The sequence below is a fragment of the Anomaloglossus baeobatrachus genome, chromosome 2, assembly GCF_048569485.1.
Source record: "Anomaloglossus baeobatrachus isolate aAnoBae1 chromosome 2, aAnoBae1.hap1, whole genome shotgun sequence".
NCBI lineage: Eukaryota > Metazoa > Chordata > Amphibia > Anura > Aromobatidae > Anomaloglossus > Anomaloglossus baeobatrachus.
The window spans coordinates 744,098,567-744,114,518 of NC_134354.1; the positions used below are offsets into that span (position 1 = coordinate 744,098,567).

Here is a 15,952-nt window from a genome sequence, read left to right on the forward strand (position 1 = left end):
GTAACCGTATTCACCGATTGTTGCCTGCTACTTTACAGAGCATAGATTAGATATCTCCTTATAAGATGTTTCATAATTTTTAGAAGTATTCCTTAAAAAATGATCAGACTGCTGCGATTTCTGTGAGATTTTATTTTTTATCTATATTTTTTACATGGTCAATTGAATAGGAAGTAAATTAACAAGTCAGTAAGTCGAAGCAATGCAGAAAACCCTACAGGAAACATGGTTTGAACAACAAACTCTATGCCCTCGGTGAAACCAGAACCAAGGCCTTAGTGCTACAAAGCATCAGGACTAACGATCGGTGCTGAGCCGCCCCCAGTGGTGACAGCTCTACCCCCTTTCAATTCTAAAATTACACTAAGGAATCTACAGTGGAAAAAGACAAACTCATGTGTAATTACCTGGACACTAGTGATGGTTGTAAACTGATAGGCTTTAACGATAGAATAGTTGGCTTCAACATCAACGATAGCCAACAGTATATACTTCCACCACTTATTTCTCAGAATGTGTAACAGCCCATTTTCTCCTATTAGAAAAAAAAACAAAAAACAGCAAACCATGTTCAGATATCCAAGGTCTTATCTTTCAATTTGTTTTATTTTTCACATCGGTCAGCTAGAAAACGTTTGCATAGATATCTGGTAACTCTGGTTTTGAAAGTCACGGCCTTGATAAGGGCAAACTTTTCTCAAGATGTCCGAGTCTCAAAGACACAGAGATATAGATCAAGGCAAGGTGACTTCAAGGTCCAGGATGGATGTTAGAGCTGCCCTAATAAGATGGATTCACATCACATGGGAAGAGTTATATGGAGACACAAAAGAATAGCATAAAACACATTTACATGGAAAAAAATACATGTTAGGGAAGTTACACATTTAGTATTTTTTTAACATGTAAAAACTTATCCAAAAGCTGCTTTTAAAAAAAAACCAAATAAATAAATAGTATATTTACATAATTACATACATACTGTGTGTTTGTGTATGTGTATTATATATATATATATATATATATATATATAAAAATTGCCTTAGTCAGTCTGTCTGTCTTGCTCCACAATTGAGTCCTTACAGTGACAACTTTCGGATTGGCCGCCGGGCTCGGCCTGGCCCCGCCCACCCCCACGGATTGGCCGCTCGCCTCGGCCTGGCCCCGCCCCCCGCATGGATTGGCCGCTCGCCCCAACACTCCGCACGCATCAACCGCTCGGCCACGCCCCTTCCCCCGAATTCAAACGAAGCCCCGACTCCCCCAGCCCAGACATAACCTTGCGATGCTGGGACGTGACGGAGCCGGTGTACGCTGGTAACCATGATAAACATCGGGTAACTATATCATGGTTACCAGCGTACACCGGTGAGGTCAATAATGAAGTGTCATGCAGCGGTGAAAGAGTTAAAGACACTGCAAGACACTTCATTATAGGCAGCGGGCACCCCCAGAAGAGAGAAGACAGAAGAAAGAAGACCCCGCAGTCATACTCACCAGACGCCGACTGGGAGCAGGTGAGCGCATCAAGGTCCTGCAGCGGCGGAACACACACACACACACACACACACACACACACATCAGATCACACTCACTCACACATCAGATCGCATTCACACACTCACAACATCCGGCGATATCGCTTACTTCTCGGCGGCGATACTGTGCCCTGTGCAGTGACCTTCCAGGACCTGCCGGAGGATCACATGGCCGGAAGCATGTGGTATCTCCGGATGTTGGGAGTGTGTGAGCGCGTGTGTGCGTGTATGCGATCGGGTGTGTGCGTGTATGCGATCGGGTGTGTGCGTGTATGCGATCGGGTGTGTGCGTGTATGCGATTGGGTGTGTGACTGTGGAGCACGATGGGGAGTGCGCAGCATGGCGGATGGAGCACGATGGGGGGTGCGCAGCATCGGGGGATGGAGCACGATGGGGGGTGCGCAGCATGGGGGATGGAGCACGATGGGGGGTGCGCAGCATGGGGGATGGAGCACGATGGGGGGTGCGCAGCATGGGGGATGGAGCATGATGGGGGGTGCGCAGCATGGGGGATGGAGCATGATGGGGAGTGCACAGCATGGGGGATGGAGCACGATGGGAAGTGCGCAGCATGGGGGAGGGAGCACGATGGGGAGTGCGCAGCATGGGGGATGGAGCACGATGGGGAGTGCGCAGCATGGGAGATGGAGCACGATGGGGAGTGCGCAGCATGGGGGATGGAGCACGATGGGGAGTGCGCAGCATGGGGGATGGAGCACGATGGGAAGTGCGCAGCATGGGGGATGGAGCACGATGGGGAGTGCGCAGCATGGGGGAGGGAGCACGATGGGGAGTGCGCAGCATGGGGGATGGAGCACGATGGGGAGTGCGCAGCATGGGGGATGGAGCACGATGGGGAGTGCGCAGCATGGGGGATGGAGCACGATGGGGAGTGCGCAGCATGGGGGATGGAGCACGATGGGAAGTGCGCAGCATGGGGGATGGAGCACGATGGGGAGTGCGCAGCATGGCGGATGGAGCACGATGGAGGGTGCGCAGCATGGGGGATGGAGCACGATGGGAAGTGCGCAGCATGGGGGAGGGAGCACGATGGGGAGTGCGCAGCATGGGGGATGGAGCACGATGGGGAGTGCGCAGCATGGGAGATGGAGCACGATGGGGAGTGCGCAGCATGGGGGATGGAGCACGATGGGGAGTGCGCAGCATGGGGGATGGAGCACGATGGGAAGTGCGCAGCATGGGGGATGGAGCACGATGGGGAGTGCGCAGCATGGGGGAGGGAGCACGATGGGGAGTGCGCAGCATGGGGGATGGAGCACGATGGGGAGTGCGCAGCATGGGGGATGGAGCACGATGGGGAGTGCGCAGCATGGGGGATGGAGCACGATGGGGAGTGCGCAGCATGGGGGATGGAGCACGATGGGAAGTGCGCAGCATGGGGGATGGAGCACGATGGGGAGTGCGCAGCATGGCGGATGGAGCACGATGGAGGGTGCGCAGCATGGGGGATGGAGCACGATGGGGAGTGTGCAGCATGGGGGATGGAGCACGATGGGGGGTGCGCAGAATGGGGGATGGAGCACGATGGGGGGTGCGCAGAATGGGGGATGGAGCATGATGGGGGGTGCGCAGCATGGGGGATGGAGCACGATGGGGAGTGCGCAGAATGGGGGATGGAGCACGATGGGGAGTGCGCAGCATGGGAGATGGAGTACGATGGGGGGTGCGCAGCATGGGGGAAGGAGCACGATGGAGGTGTGCAGCATGGGGGATGGAGCACGATGGGGGGTGCACACCTCCCCCCAAAACACACACAGACCGCCACACACGCACCGCACAACACACCACACACACACACTGGGAACCACAAACACCGCCCTACACAGACACCCACACACACAGACAACGCCGCACACACACACAACACCCAACACACAAACACCGCGGGACACACAAATATATGCACATACCGCACAACACACACATTGCACAAAACATACCTCCCCCCCAAAACACACACACGCACACGCACTCCACACCCACACAAACCGTGCAACACACACAGCACCACACACAAAACACTACAGACACACAGCGCTCCACAAACAACGCAACACACACAACGCAACACACATACAACACCGCTCACACCCCCCGCCACACCCAGACAACACCCAGAACATGTACAGCACCCTACACAAACACTTGGCAACTACACACAACATCTATATATATAATTTTTCAATAAAAAAGAGATTAAATATATATATATATATATATATATAGCAAAAATCATACATTAACTACACAATACATAAATTCTAGAATACCCGATGCGTAGAACCGGCCACCTTCTAATATATATATATATATATATATATATATATATATATATATATTTTAGGTGTTGAAGTGGTAGCATATAGCACATATTGCTAGGATATGATAACCCTTTATGATGAGTGAGGGACCTCTAGAAGCCCCACTGATCCTGAATATGGGTCTGCAGGCCCGTCAGTCGTTTCCTGAGAATGGGACTGCAACCTCGTCAGTCTTTTTTGCACAGCGATTCATGGCCTTCCTCTGAGCTACTAGCCAGTAGCACAATTGTGCATGGTAAAATTAAAAAAAAACCCACAGTGAATGGCCGCAGTGCCTTGTCAGTGTTATGACCCCTTGATTCTCAGGATAAGTAGGGTTCCCCAAGAGGTCAGGCGACCATGATTGGAAACAGATTGCATATCCTGGTGATACAGGTGGATCTCAATAAATTAGAATATCATTAAAAAGTTAAATTTATTTCAGTAATTCAATACAAAAAGGGAAACACACATATATTATATAGAGTCATTACACACAGAGGGCTCTATTCCTATATATTATATAGTCATTACACACAGAGGGAGCTATTCCTATATATTATATAGAGTCATTACACACAGAGGGATCTATTCCTATATATTATATAGAGTCATCACACACAGAGGGATCTATTCCTATATATTATATAGTCATTACACACAGAGGGAGCTATTCCTATATATTATATAGTCATTACACACAGAGGGAGCTATTCCTATATATTATATAGAGTCATTACACACAGAGGGATCTATTCCTATATATTATATAGAGTCATCACACACAGAGGGATCTATTCCTAGATATTATATAGAGTCATTACACACAGAGGGATCTATTTCAGGTTTTAGATTAGATTTTCATTCATTCAGGTTTTAATATTAGAGAGTGTAGGTACTATCCCAACTGGGTACACCTTGACGTTTGGTGGGATAGCTTTATGCTTTTTTTGATCAAAAACAGTGTTTACTAAGTACCCTATGTTTATATGCACTATGCTTTTATTTAGTTACAGCAGGGTATGTTTTCACAATTTTTTCCTTGGTTTCTCTTTGTCTCATGGCCAGTGTGAACATGGTCTCACAAGTTCCATGTATACCATCTCATACTCCGGCTCACTTTTTTGTTTTTTCCTATATATTTTATAGAGTCATTACACACAGAGGGATCTATTCCTATATATTATATAGAGTCATTACACACAGAGGGCTCTATTCCTATATATTATATAGTCATTACACACAGAGGGATCTATTTCTATATATTATATAGTCATTACACACAGAGGGATCTATTTCATGTTTATTTCTGTTAATGTTGATGATTATGGCTTACAGCCAATGAAAACCCAAAAGTCATTATCTCAGAAAATTAGAATATTATATAAGACCAACTGAAAAAGTAATTTTAAACTCAGAAATGTTGACGCCTACTGAAAAGTCTGTACAATAAATGTCTCAATACTTGGACTCCTTTTGCATGAATTACTGCATCAATGCGGCGTGGCATGGAGGAAATCAGCCTGTGGCACTGCTGAGGTGTTATGGAAGCCCAGGTTGATAGCAGCTCATCTGCATTGTTGGCTCTAGTGTCTCATAGATTCTCTATGGGGTTTATGTCAGGCAAGTTTGCTGGCCAATCAAGCACAGTGATACTGTGGTTAGTGAACCAGGTATTGGTACCTTTGGCAGTGTGGACAGGTGCCAAGTCCTGCTGGAAAATTAAATTTCCATCTCCAAAAAGCTTCAGAGGGGAGCCTGAAGTGCTCTAAAATTTGCTGGTAGATGGCTGCGCTGACTTTGGTCTTGATAAAACACAGTGGACCTATACCAGCAGAGGACATGGCTCCCCAAACCATCACTGATTGTGGACACTTCACAATAAACCTCAAGCAGCTTGGATTGTGGCCTCTCCACTCTTCCTCCAGACTCTGGGACCGCAATTTCCAAATGAAATGCAAAATTTACTTTCATCTGAAAACAACACCTTGGACCACTGAGCAACAGTCCAGATCTTTTTCTCCTTGGCCCAGGTAAGACGCTTCTGGCATTGTCTATTGTTCATGAGTGGCTTCACACAAGGAATGTGACACTTGTAGCCCATGTCCTGGATACATCTGTGTGTGGTGGCTCTTGAATCACTGACTCCAGCAGCGTCCACTCCTTGTGAATCTCCCTTAAATTTTTGAATGGCCTTTTCTTAACAATCCTATCAAGGCTGCGGTTATCCCGGTTGCTTGTGCACCTTTTTGTACCACATTTTTTCCTTTCACTCAATTTTCCATTAATATGGTTGGATCTAAAGCACTCTGTGAACAGCCAGCTTTTGTAGCAATGACCCTTTGTGGCTAAGGCTACTTTCACACATCAGTTTTTTGGCATCAGGCACAATCCGGCTTGTGCCTGATGCAACGGATCTGGCGCAGAATATGCAAAAACGGATGCGCCTGATCCTTTTTTTTGACGGATCCGGTGTACCTGATCCGTCAAAAAACGGATCCGGCGCATGCGGTTTTGCATCCGTTTTGTCTGTTTTTTTGCTGGATACGTTTTTTTCAATCCTTTGGAGCATGCTCAGTTTACAAAACCGGATCCGGCGGCCGCATCTGTTTTTTTGCCGCATCACGCCAGATCCGGCGTCCTTAGGCTTCCATTGTAAATAACGCCATATCGCGCCGGATCTGGCGCGATGCGTTTTTTTTGTCAGAGACTAAAAAACGTTACAAGAGACGTTCCATCCGGCCGATGCATAAGCCAATTACGACGGATCCGGTAAAAGCCGGATGCAACGCAAGGCCATCAGGCACAATCCGGCGCTAATACAAATCAATGGGGATAAAACGGATCCGGCGCCGGATACGTTTTATCCATTTTTTTCCGGATTGTGCCTGATGGAAAAAAACTGATGTGTGAAAGTAGCCTTACCCTCCTTGTGGAGTGTGTCAATGGCTGTCTTCTGGACATCTGTCAAGTCAGCAGTCTTCCCCATGATTGTGTAGCCTACTGAACCAGACTAAGGGACCATTGTAAATGCTTAGGGAGCCTTTGCAGGTGTTTTGTTGTAATTATTCTAATTTTGTGAGATGACTTTTGGGTTTTCATTATCTGTAAGCCATAGTCATCAGCATTAACAGAAATAAACATATGAAATAGATCCCTCTGTGTGTAATGACTCTATATAATATATAGGAATAGATCCCTCTGTGTGTGATGACTCTATATAATATATAGGAATAGATCCCTCTGTGTGTAATGACTCTATATAATATATAGGAATAGATCCCTCTGTGTGTAATGACTCTATATAATATATAGGAATAGATCCCTCTGTGTGTAATGACTCTATATAATATATGCGTTTCCCTGTTTTGCATTGAGATACTGAAATAAATTAACTTTTTGATGATATTCTAATTTATATAGAAGATCTTTGGTTAAAGGCTGACCAATGAAATGTGTGTGGGTCTAGTCTAAGGTGAAGTTGTTTCCACGATGAGTTTTTAATGCTGCGTATTTTTGAGGTGAAAAAAAAATGACTTCGGGCTTATGCAGACGATCTATATAAATCAGTTTGAGCTCGGACCGCAACACTTGGATTAGTCGCAGCTCTTCCGTCCGGAGCAGAACAAACTAACAGACAAATGTGAAATTGGCATGCTCGAGTTGGGAGACCTAAAGCCAGTCCTTATGTTGCGGTCCGTGCTGGGACAGCTGCTTGAGCCCTTACAGTTCCAAGAAAGTGGATGGGACTTATAGAAATCTCTCGACCACTGTGTTTGTTTTTATTCTTATGCAGCGTAAACAAAGCTGTGGTGCATGTGCGAAATCCGCAACATGTAATTTTCTTTTGCGGGAACGATGAGTTTTGTGTGTGGATTTTCCCTATAGAACTGCATTAGTGCTTTTCGGCTGCGGAATCTGCATGACTGTGCTAGTAAAGTTTTGTCAAAGCCAAATACAAAGTGGTAAAAAAATAAAGCAGCTTTATTTAATACATGACATACTAAACAGAGATAAAAAAAAATTCCCAGTAAAGGACAAGATCTGCAAGTAGTTTGTATGTTCTCTCCATGTTTGTAGGAAAAAAAAAAAAAAGAAGCTCAGAAGACCTTTTCTTATCACAGCAGATTGGATCTGAAGCTATCCACAGGTTTTTGATATGCAACTTGAGAGCAGCGTGATATAGAGGCAGAGAACCTGATTCCAGCGATGTGTCACTTTCTGGAATGATTGGTGCCGTTTCGATATATGTAGCTGTAGATGTAGCACTGCTATGAAGTCTGAGCTGTGTATAACCCCACCCACACCCCTGATTGGCAATTTGCTTACAATGCACACGGGATGCTGCCAATCAGTGGTGGAGGTGGGCGTTACACAGATTAGCTGGACTGCCTGGCACATGAGACCTAGTCAGGCATTGACAATCTGCTGATAAAACATGGATTGTATTGAAACTACAGAAAGTTGCTGAGCAAAGCTCTCTTCCCTGTAGACTGTGAGCCCTCGCGGGCAGGGTCCTCTCTCCTCCTATACCAGTCTGTTTTGCACTGTTAATCATTGTTGTACGTATACCCTCTTTCACTTGTAAAGCACCATGGAATAAATGGCGCTATAATAACTCATTGCGAGACTCATTGCGAGAGAAAGTAAGAATAATCCTAAAATATTCTTTAACTACATAAACAGTAAAAAACTGAAAAGCGATAGTGTTGGCCCCCTTAAAAATAGTCTTGTTGAAATGGTGGAAGGGGATGAGGGTAAAGCCAACCTGCTGAATGACTTTTTTTCTACGGTTTTTATACAAGAAAATGCCATGGCAGATGACATGACCAGTGATACCATAAATTCACCCTTGAATATTACCTGCTTAACCCAGCAGGAAGTACGCCGCCGCCTCGAAATCACTAAGGTTGACAAATCTCCGGGCCCGGATGGCATACACCCCAGAGTACTACAGGAATTGAGTTCTGTGATAGATAGACCATTATTTTTAATCTTCTCAGATTCCTTAATAACAGGGTCGGTACCGCAGGACTGGCGCATAGCAAATGTGGTGCCAATATTCAAAAAGGGGACAAAAACTGAGCCGGGAAATTATAGGCCGGTAAGTTTAACCTCTACGGTTGGTAAAATCCTTGAGGGTTTCTTGAGAGATGCTATACTGGAGTATCTCAAGAAAAATAACCTTATGACAGAGTATCAACATGGGTTTATGAGGGATCGATCCTGTCAAACTAATTTGATCAGCTTCTATGAAGAGGTAAGTTCAAGCCTGGACCAGGGAAATGCAGTGGATGCTGTGTATATGGACTTTTCAAAAGCTTTTGATACGGTGCCACACAAAAGGTGGTACATAAAATGAGAATAATGGGGATAGGGGAAAATATGTGTAACTGGGTTAAAAACTGACTCAGTGATAGGAAACAAAGGGTGGTTATTAATGGTACGTACTCGGACTGGGTCTCAGTTCATAGTGGGGTACCACAGGGGTCAGTATTGGGCCCGCTTCTTTTCAACATATTTATAAATGACCTTGTTGGGGGCATGCGGAGTAGAATTTCAATATTTGCAGATGATACTAAACTCTGCAGGGTAATCAATACAGAGGAGGATAATTTTATATTACAGGGAGATTTATGTAAATTGGAGTATTGGGCTGAGAAGTGGCAATTGAAGTTTAATGTAGATAAATGTAAGGTCATGCACTTGGGTAAAGGAAATAAAATGTATGATTATGTACTTAATTGTAGAACACTGGGTAAAACAGACACAGAAAAAGACTTGGGTGTATGGGTGGATGGTAAACTTCACTTTAGTGGACAGTGTCAGGCAACTGCTGCCAGGGCTAATAAAATAATGGGATGTATTAAAAGAGGTATAAGTGTTCATGAAAAAAATATAGTTCTACCTCTGTACAAGTCACTAGTGCGACCGCACTTAGAATACTGTGTACAATTCTGGTCACCGATATATAAGAAGGACATAGCTGAACTGGAGAGGGTGCAGAGAAGAGCGACCAAGATTATTAGAGGAATGGGTGGGCTGCAATACCAAGACAGGTTATTAAACTTGGGGTTATTTAGTTTGGAAAAACGAAGGCTTAGGGGGGATCTAATCACAATGTATAAATATATGAGGGGACAGTACAGAGACCTTTCCAAAGATCTTTTTACACCTAGGCCTGTGACTGGAACACGGGGGCATCCGCTACGTCTTGAGGAAAGAAGGTTTAATCATAATCACAGACGAGGATTCTTTACTGTACGAGCAGTGAGACTATGGAACTCTCTGCCGCATGATGTTGTAATGAGTGATTCACTACTAACATTTAAGCAGAGCCTGGATGCCTTTCTTGAAAAATGTAATATTACCAGTTATGTATATTAGATTTTATGACAGGGTATTGATCCAGGGAACTAGTCTGATTGCCGGATGTGGAGTCAGGAAGGAAATTTTTTCCCCATTGGAACTTGTTTGCCACATTGGGTTTTTTTTTGCCTTCCTCTGGATCAACATGTTAGGCTACGGGTTGAACTAGATGGACTTAGAGTCTCCCTTCAACCTTAAAAACTATGATACTATGATAATAAATAATAATAATAAATAAATATATTATGCTACTCTCAGATTAAACAGAAAAAACCTGATGATTGATTAACTTTAAAGCACCACTACAGCGTTTTCTTTTCACTGCTGTAGTGGCGCTTTAAACGTAAGCCCCCGCCCCATGTCTTATACTTACCCTTTCGGCATTTTCATGCTTTACAGACATTGTTCCGATCCCGTGGCTCCATCTTGTGCCGGTAGCTTCTGACTGTCTGGAAGTCAGAAGTTAAGTCACAGACGCTCAATGCAAGTCTATGAGAGCCAAATTGAGGCTCCCATATAGATGTCTTGAGTTGTGACCTCTGACATCCGTCATGAAACATTGGAGCTTCCGGCAAGTCACAAATCAACGAAGACAGATCAGAGCACCATTGGAAAAAGGAAAAAGGCGAGTATAAGACAGGGTTCAGCTGTATTACAACTCTTGCAGGAATGTTACAATCCATGGTCAACCCGTTTTCTTTCAAAGCCAGTTTTCAGTCTGAAACATGGTCAGAAAGTGGTCATTAGTCGTACCTTGCTCCACTTTGGAAGGACATAAAACCTGCTGCTAAATGGATGAGATGGAAATAGCCATTTAACATTTTGTGGTACACATGGTCAAAATTCATGAGAAAACAAAGCCTATTGTGAATGTGCGTGTATAAATTTGATATTTTTTTAATGCATGTGAATGGAATTTCCTTCTTATACAATGTACTGAAGTTTGTTGAAGATCCTACGTAAGGCACACAAAGTTAAAAAAATGCATGCAAATATGCTACATGTAAATTTGCCCTAATACTACCGATGCTCCTATAATTCTAAAGAAATATAAGGGGAAAGAACGCCTAACGGAAAAAGTTATCAATAAGTATTTAGAATACAAATTTCTTTAAGTATTTAACAATAGAATTGAAAGGAAAAAAAAAAAAAAAAAAAAAAAAGATTCCAGCTGCTTTGTTCTTGCTTCCAGTCTCGTCTTCCATGGCAGCAGAAACAAGGCAGTCGTCACTAATGCGGCCGACATCCTCAGCCTGGCAATCTGGGCGGTTTCCGATCCTCGTGGCAACTAGCCCATGACAAACATCATCGACATCTCCTGCACTTACAAAATGCAAAAGTGAAGACTGATCTAGTATGGCTGTCATGAGGAACCGCAACGGGCGCAGAATCAGGCCAATATGAATCTTTTTACTCAAATAATTAATTTAAGTGTTCCTTAATAAGATTGTTCACTACTACCGTGTTTTTCCAAAAATAAGACACTGTCTTATACTTCTTTTGCCCCCAAAAAAGCACTAGAGCTTATTTTTGGGGTAGATCTTATTCTTGGAGAAGCATCGTTGGGGTATGTTTATCCCCCCCATAAAAGCAGATCCCCCCTCCCCATGAGACTCATACTTTCTATTGCCTGGATGTCTGCGTGGCTCCCAGGTCCTCATGTGATCTCCAGCTGGCGCTCCCAGCAGATATGCTGCACGCCGTCCTCCCCTGGTTTTGGTCAACATACTCACATACATTAGATCGCGCATACACACACAATCACAGATCAGATCGTGCGCACACACACACACTCACTAGTCACATACCACATCCGGTAGTACAAAATGCCTCCAAACGCAGGGAAAGATGCAAGGACGTTACGCATCGCAGGTCCTGTAAGCATACCATCCACAGCCGCAGGTCCTTGCGCTCCACTGCATCTCAGGATTCTGCTGTCCAGAAGCAGAAGAAATCGGCATCGCTGGATGTGGTGTGTGTGTGCAATCTGATGGGTGATTGTGTGTGTGATCTGATGTGTGTGGGTATCCACTGCAGGTCCTCCTGCTCGGCGTCTAGTGGGTGTGATTGCGGGGTCTCTGCTCTCTATAATGAAGTGTCTGCTCTCTATAATGAAGTGTCCTACAGTATTCTTAAACTTTTTTTTATCTGCATGGACACTTCATTATTGAACCGCGACTAGGGCTTATTTTCGGGGTAGGGCTTATAGTTAAGCCTTGCTCCGAAAATGCTGAATATCCCTGCTAGGACGTATTCATCGGGGAGGTCTTATTTTTGGAAAAACACAATAGTACTACTTAAGTATCTTTATTACCTGCTCTGATGTATGCATCTTGATATATTTTGGTCTGGGCTTTCGTACCTCAGACATAATTCATCTGCTTCATGCATGGTCAGACTACAATGTATCAACAGGATACAGCATAGCACCCTCAGGAGTCCAGTACGTCACATATTTTTTACATTCAGGCCAAATAGTGTAGGTGTGGCAGATCTGAAGGAATGGCACAGGAAGAAAAGCAGCATATACAAACAGTGGATAAGATGACCTACATCAAGGTGTGCGGAGAGAAGCATCTCAGTTAATAATGCCATATTAAAAAAATGCTTGTCTGAGCTGTTAACACATGGTGCTGGGTTACAGAGTTGTATACAATCCCTTTATAGACAGATCATTACTAAAGCAGTGGATAAAAGACTGACATACCTGTTCTGAACGCCAACCAGACAGTGTACACCAAAAAAAGCAGGCAGTAATTGATGAAGCTTTGTAGCATCGGAGCATCCACATGATAATTTTCTGCGAGTAATTGACTGGTCACTGCAGTCCCACATATAAACAGCGAGAGCATCTGACCTAGGACAACCGTCTTCAAGACATACCTAAAAGAAGATAAGATCAGTAATGAATGAGGAGGCATTGAATTTGGAGACCATGCAGTGATGGAGCAAAATGCGAGCTGATGTCATTCATATGTCAAAATAAACTTATTGTGAACGAGTAAATTTAGGAACGCTCTTTTCATGGAAATCTTAACGGGCTTATTCAAGCAAAACGCTTGTTCGTCAGGTGAAATGATTTTAAGGTTGCTTAAAAATTAAGGAAATAAAAAAAAATTGGCGCTCTTAATGGCGCATTGTCCTGTATAAAAAGAACTCATACTGCCAAGTGCAATGGCAGCCTATGCGCACTGAACAATTACACATTATTTAGTAAATACAAAATTTAGTAAGTCGTTTAGCACAGTCTGTCTGTGTGAACAGACTATTAAATAACCGCCAATACAAGTCTGCAGTCACTCAACGGGAGTGGGCAGTCATGTCCCCGCAAGTATGGGATTTGCATACTTCTGATCACATTCCAACTAGACGTATCACTGGTACTGAGTGAGGCCGCACATGTCTAGTCAGCATGTGACTACATGAATGCAAATATCATACTTGAAGTCAGGTGCCTGCATGCTTCTGGCGCCAGAAAAACCTCACAGCGTACAGTGACTACAGACCTGTACCCCAAGGCCAGAAAACCCCTGTAAAGAGCCCAGGACAAATATGTCTAATGCTCAGGCCGATATAAGGCAACAAACAGTCTAGTAGTATGTATGGGAACTTTTCTTACAGATGATGGTGGGGAAAATAAGGATCCAACATGTTGTATTTTGGACTGTCAATCGTTTTGTTCTTTGGGAGATAAGCCCCATCAGATGAGACGGGCAGTGTTTTTCTGATAGAGAAGGAAAGAGTGCTCGGTTGAGCTAAGCCCCCCGAACTGTGTATGGGGGAGTCGGGCAAGATAGGTGCCGTTGAAACAATTGTGCAATCTCCTATATGCAGCAATCACACAATTACATAAAAACACATAATTAAAATCAGGAACCAGGGAGCACAGTAGAGGAATAATTTCCAATGGTAAATAAAAATAATTAGGTTTTGACAGGCGCCTTTTAACATCTTTAAAAAGAAAAACAATTACACAGGAATGTTCCGTTGTGCAGAACACAGAATGCCGCTGAATGACCAGATTTCTTGTTTCCGGCTGTTAAATGGAAACTCCACAGGTGAGGTCAGCCATTGTGATGCAGGATGTGCCGAATATACAGCGTCGTGGGACATAGCAGGAAAGCACATCCTTAGACTTTTCTAACAGGAAATATAAAGTAGCTAAAATAAAGTGAAAAGTGGTATGCTATAAAAGACCGAGGCTCAAAGACGACTCCTGATAATTTAACATATGTGATGATGTTGTGTAATTTCCAGGTTTCCCCGTTTGTGATGAATGCGGTATTAAGGAACCAGAAGACCATCTCAAACGTTATTAAAAAGACTGTCTAGGTTTTAGAATTTTTTACAAAATCACTTACTTCTTACGTTGTGTAAGAAAACTGCTCAAATTGTGAGCTCATTGTTGTAAAGTGATGCAGTTTGTTTTGCTGAAATTTGCAGTTACATTTGCCACGTATTGCCATATATTCTTTTCAATTCCAATATTTACTCAAAGGGTTTGTCCAATGTTCATTGTCCAGGAGAGCACCCATCCGCAACCTACAGGCTTTCAGATGATTGATAGTTCAGAACAGCAGCATGGTTGTGCCACTGGCAAGAAATGCGAGTTCTCCTCTGCGGCTAGCAGATGCAGCGTGGCTTCTGTAGCTTGGGTTAGTGCAGGGAGACTGAAGCTGTCCGAATCCTTTCAGCTTCATAGCTTGTAAGTGCTGCGCCCCTTCCTAGGAGAGTGCTGAGGGTAATCCGAAGCACTGGTCAATGACTTAAACACAAACCATTATGTGGCGTTAATTACTAACGTGACCATAACACCCACAGGTGTGTGACTAATATGCTTCACGTTCGGTTAAACAAATCAGCATTAACCAGGGATTCAAATAGCCAAGTTGTTAACCTGGTTGTGTCTGATAGGGAACAATCTCACCCAATTGCTGGTGTCTTGTCTCCCATAATACGTTCAGTTAGTCCTCATATTCGGCGTTTCCAAAACAGACCCTCACCACACAGGTCCTGGACCCCTTATGAAGGGACTAACTGTCCTCTCCCAGAATCTCCTTCTCCCTTCTCCCGACGCGTTTCCTATGTATCATTCATCAGGGGAGTTAATGAGGAGACGACCTCTTACTGGGTTAATCTAGAAAAAATGAGAACATGGGGAGAATAAACGGGGGTTCTTTTTATATATATATACACAATGGCCCCCAATGGATCTCACCCTATATAGAAGATACAAAGAGATTACGACTTACCAGACGGTGACAGCACACATCTTATTAGCTGCACACCGCTTTCCCATCAGAGCACTTTTAAATAGTCGCCGCTCTCCTGCCGGCGTCTGACGTCACTTCCATGACTGCACCCACCGCTTCCGCTCTATGCGGTGGAGCGCATCAGTGGAACGCACAGCGTCTCACAGGAAGTGACGTCAATTCATATCCGGCGCGCTCTTAACACCACATTCGTGATGTAAGATTGGGACGCATCAGCGCCTGGCAGCCCGCCCCCTCACCCAAATAGGACAGCCCATCGCAAAATACCTTACCGCGCATGCGCCTAGTCCGTAACACGGACGCTCAATATGGTGAGATGACAAAGTGTTATATATAATAACGTACTATTCATAGAACGAGCGAAAAGCCGCCAATACCAGATAATATAAGCAGGTCTCAAGAGTACATACCAACAGAAAAACATACACTAGAAAACAGATCGGATATAAA

The 15,952-nt window shown here is 44.2% G+C and overlaps 1 protein-coding gene across 2 annotated transcripts in view; it reads right to left on the reverse strand.

Moving 5' to 3' along the window:
• The window catches only part of SLC35F2 (solute carrier family 35 member F2), a 114,630-nt gene that overhangs the window by 22,763 nt on the left and 75,915 nt on the right, over positions 1–15,952 (reverse strand). For both annotated transcript variants that reach the window (XM_075334659.1, XM_075334658.1), the window contains exons 2-3: positions 12,937–13,112; positions 408–535 (exon numbers count right to left, since the gene is read on the reverse strand). In XM_075334659.1, coding sequence (XP_075190774.1) covers positions 408–535; positions 12,937–13,112 — 304 coding nt within the window. The remainder of the gene's footprint in view (positions 1–407; positions 536–12,936; positions 13,113–15,952) is intronic.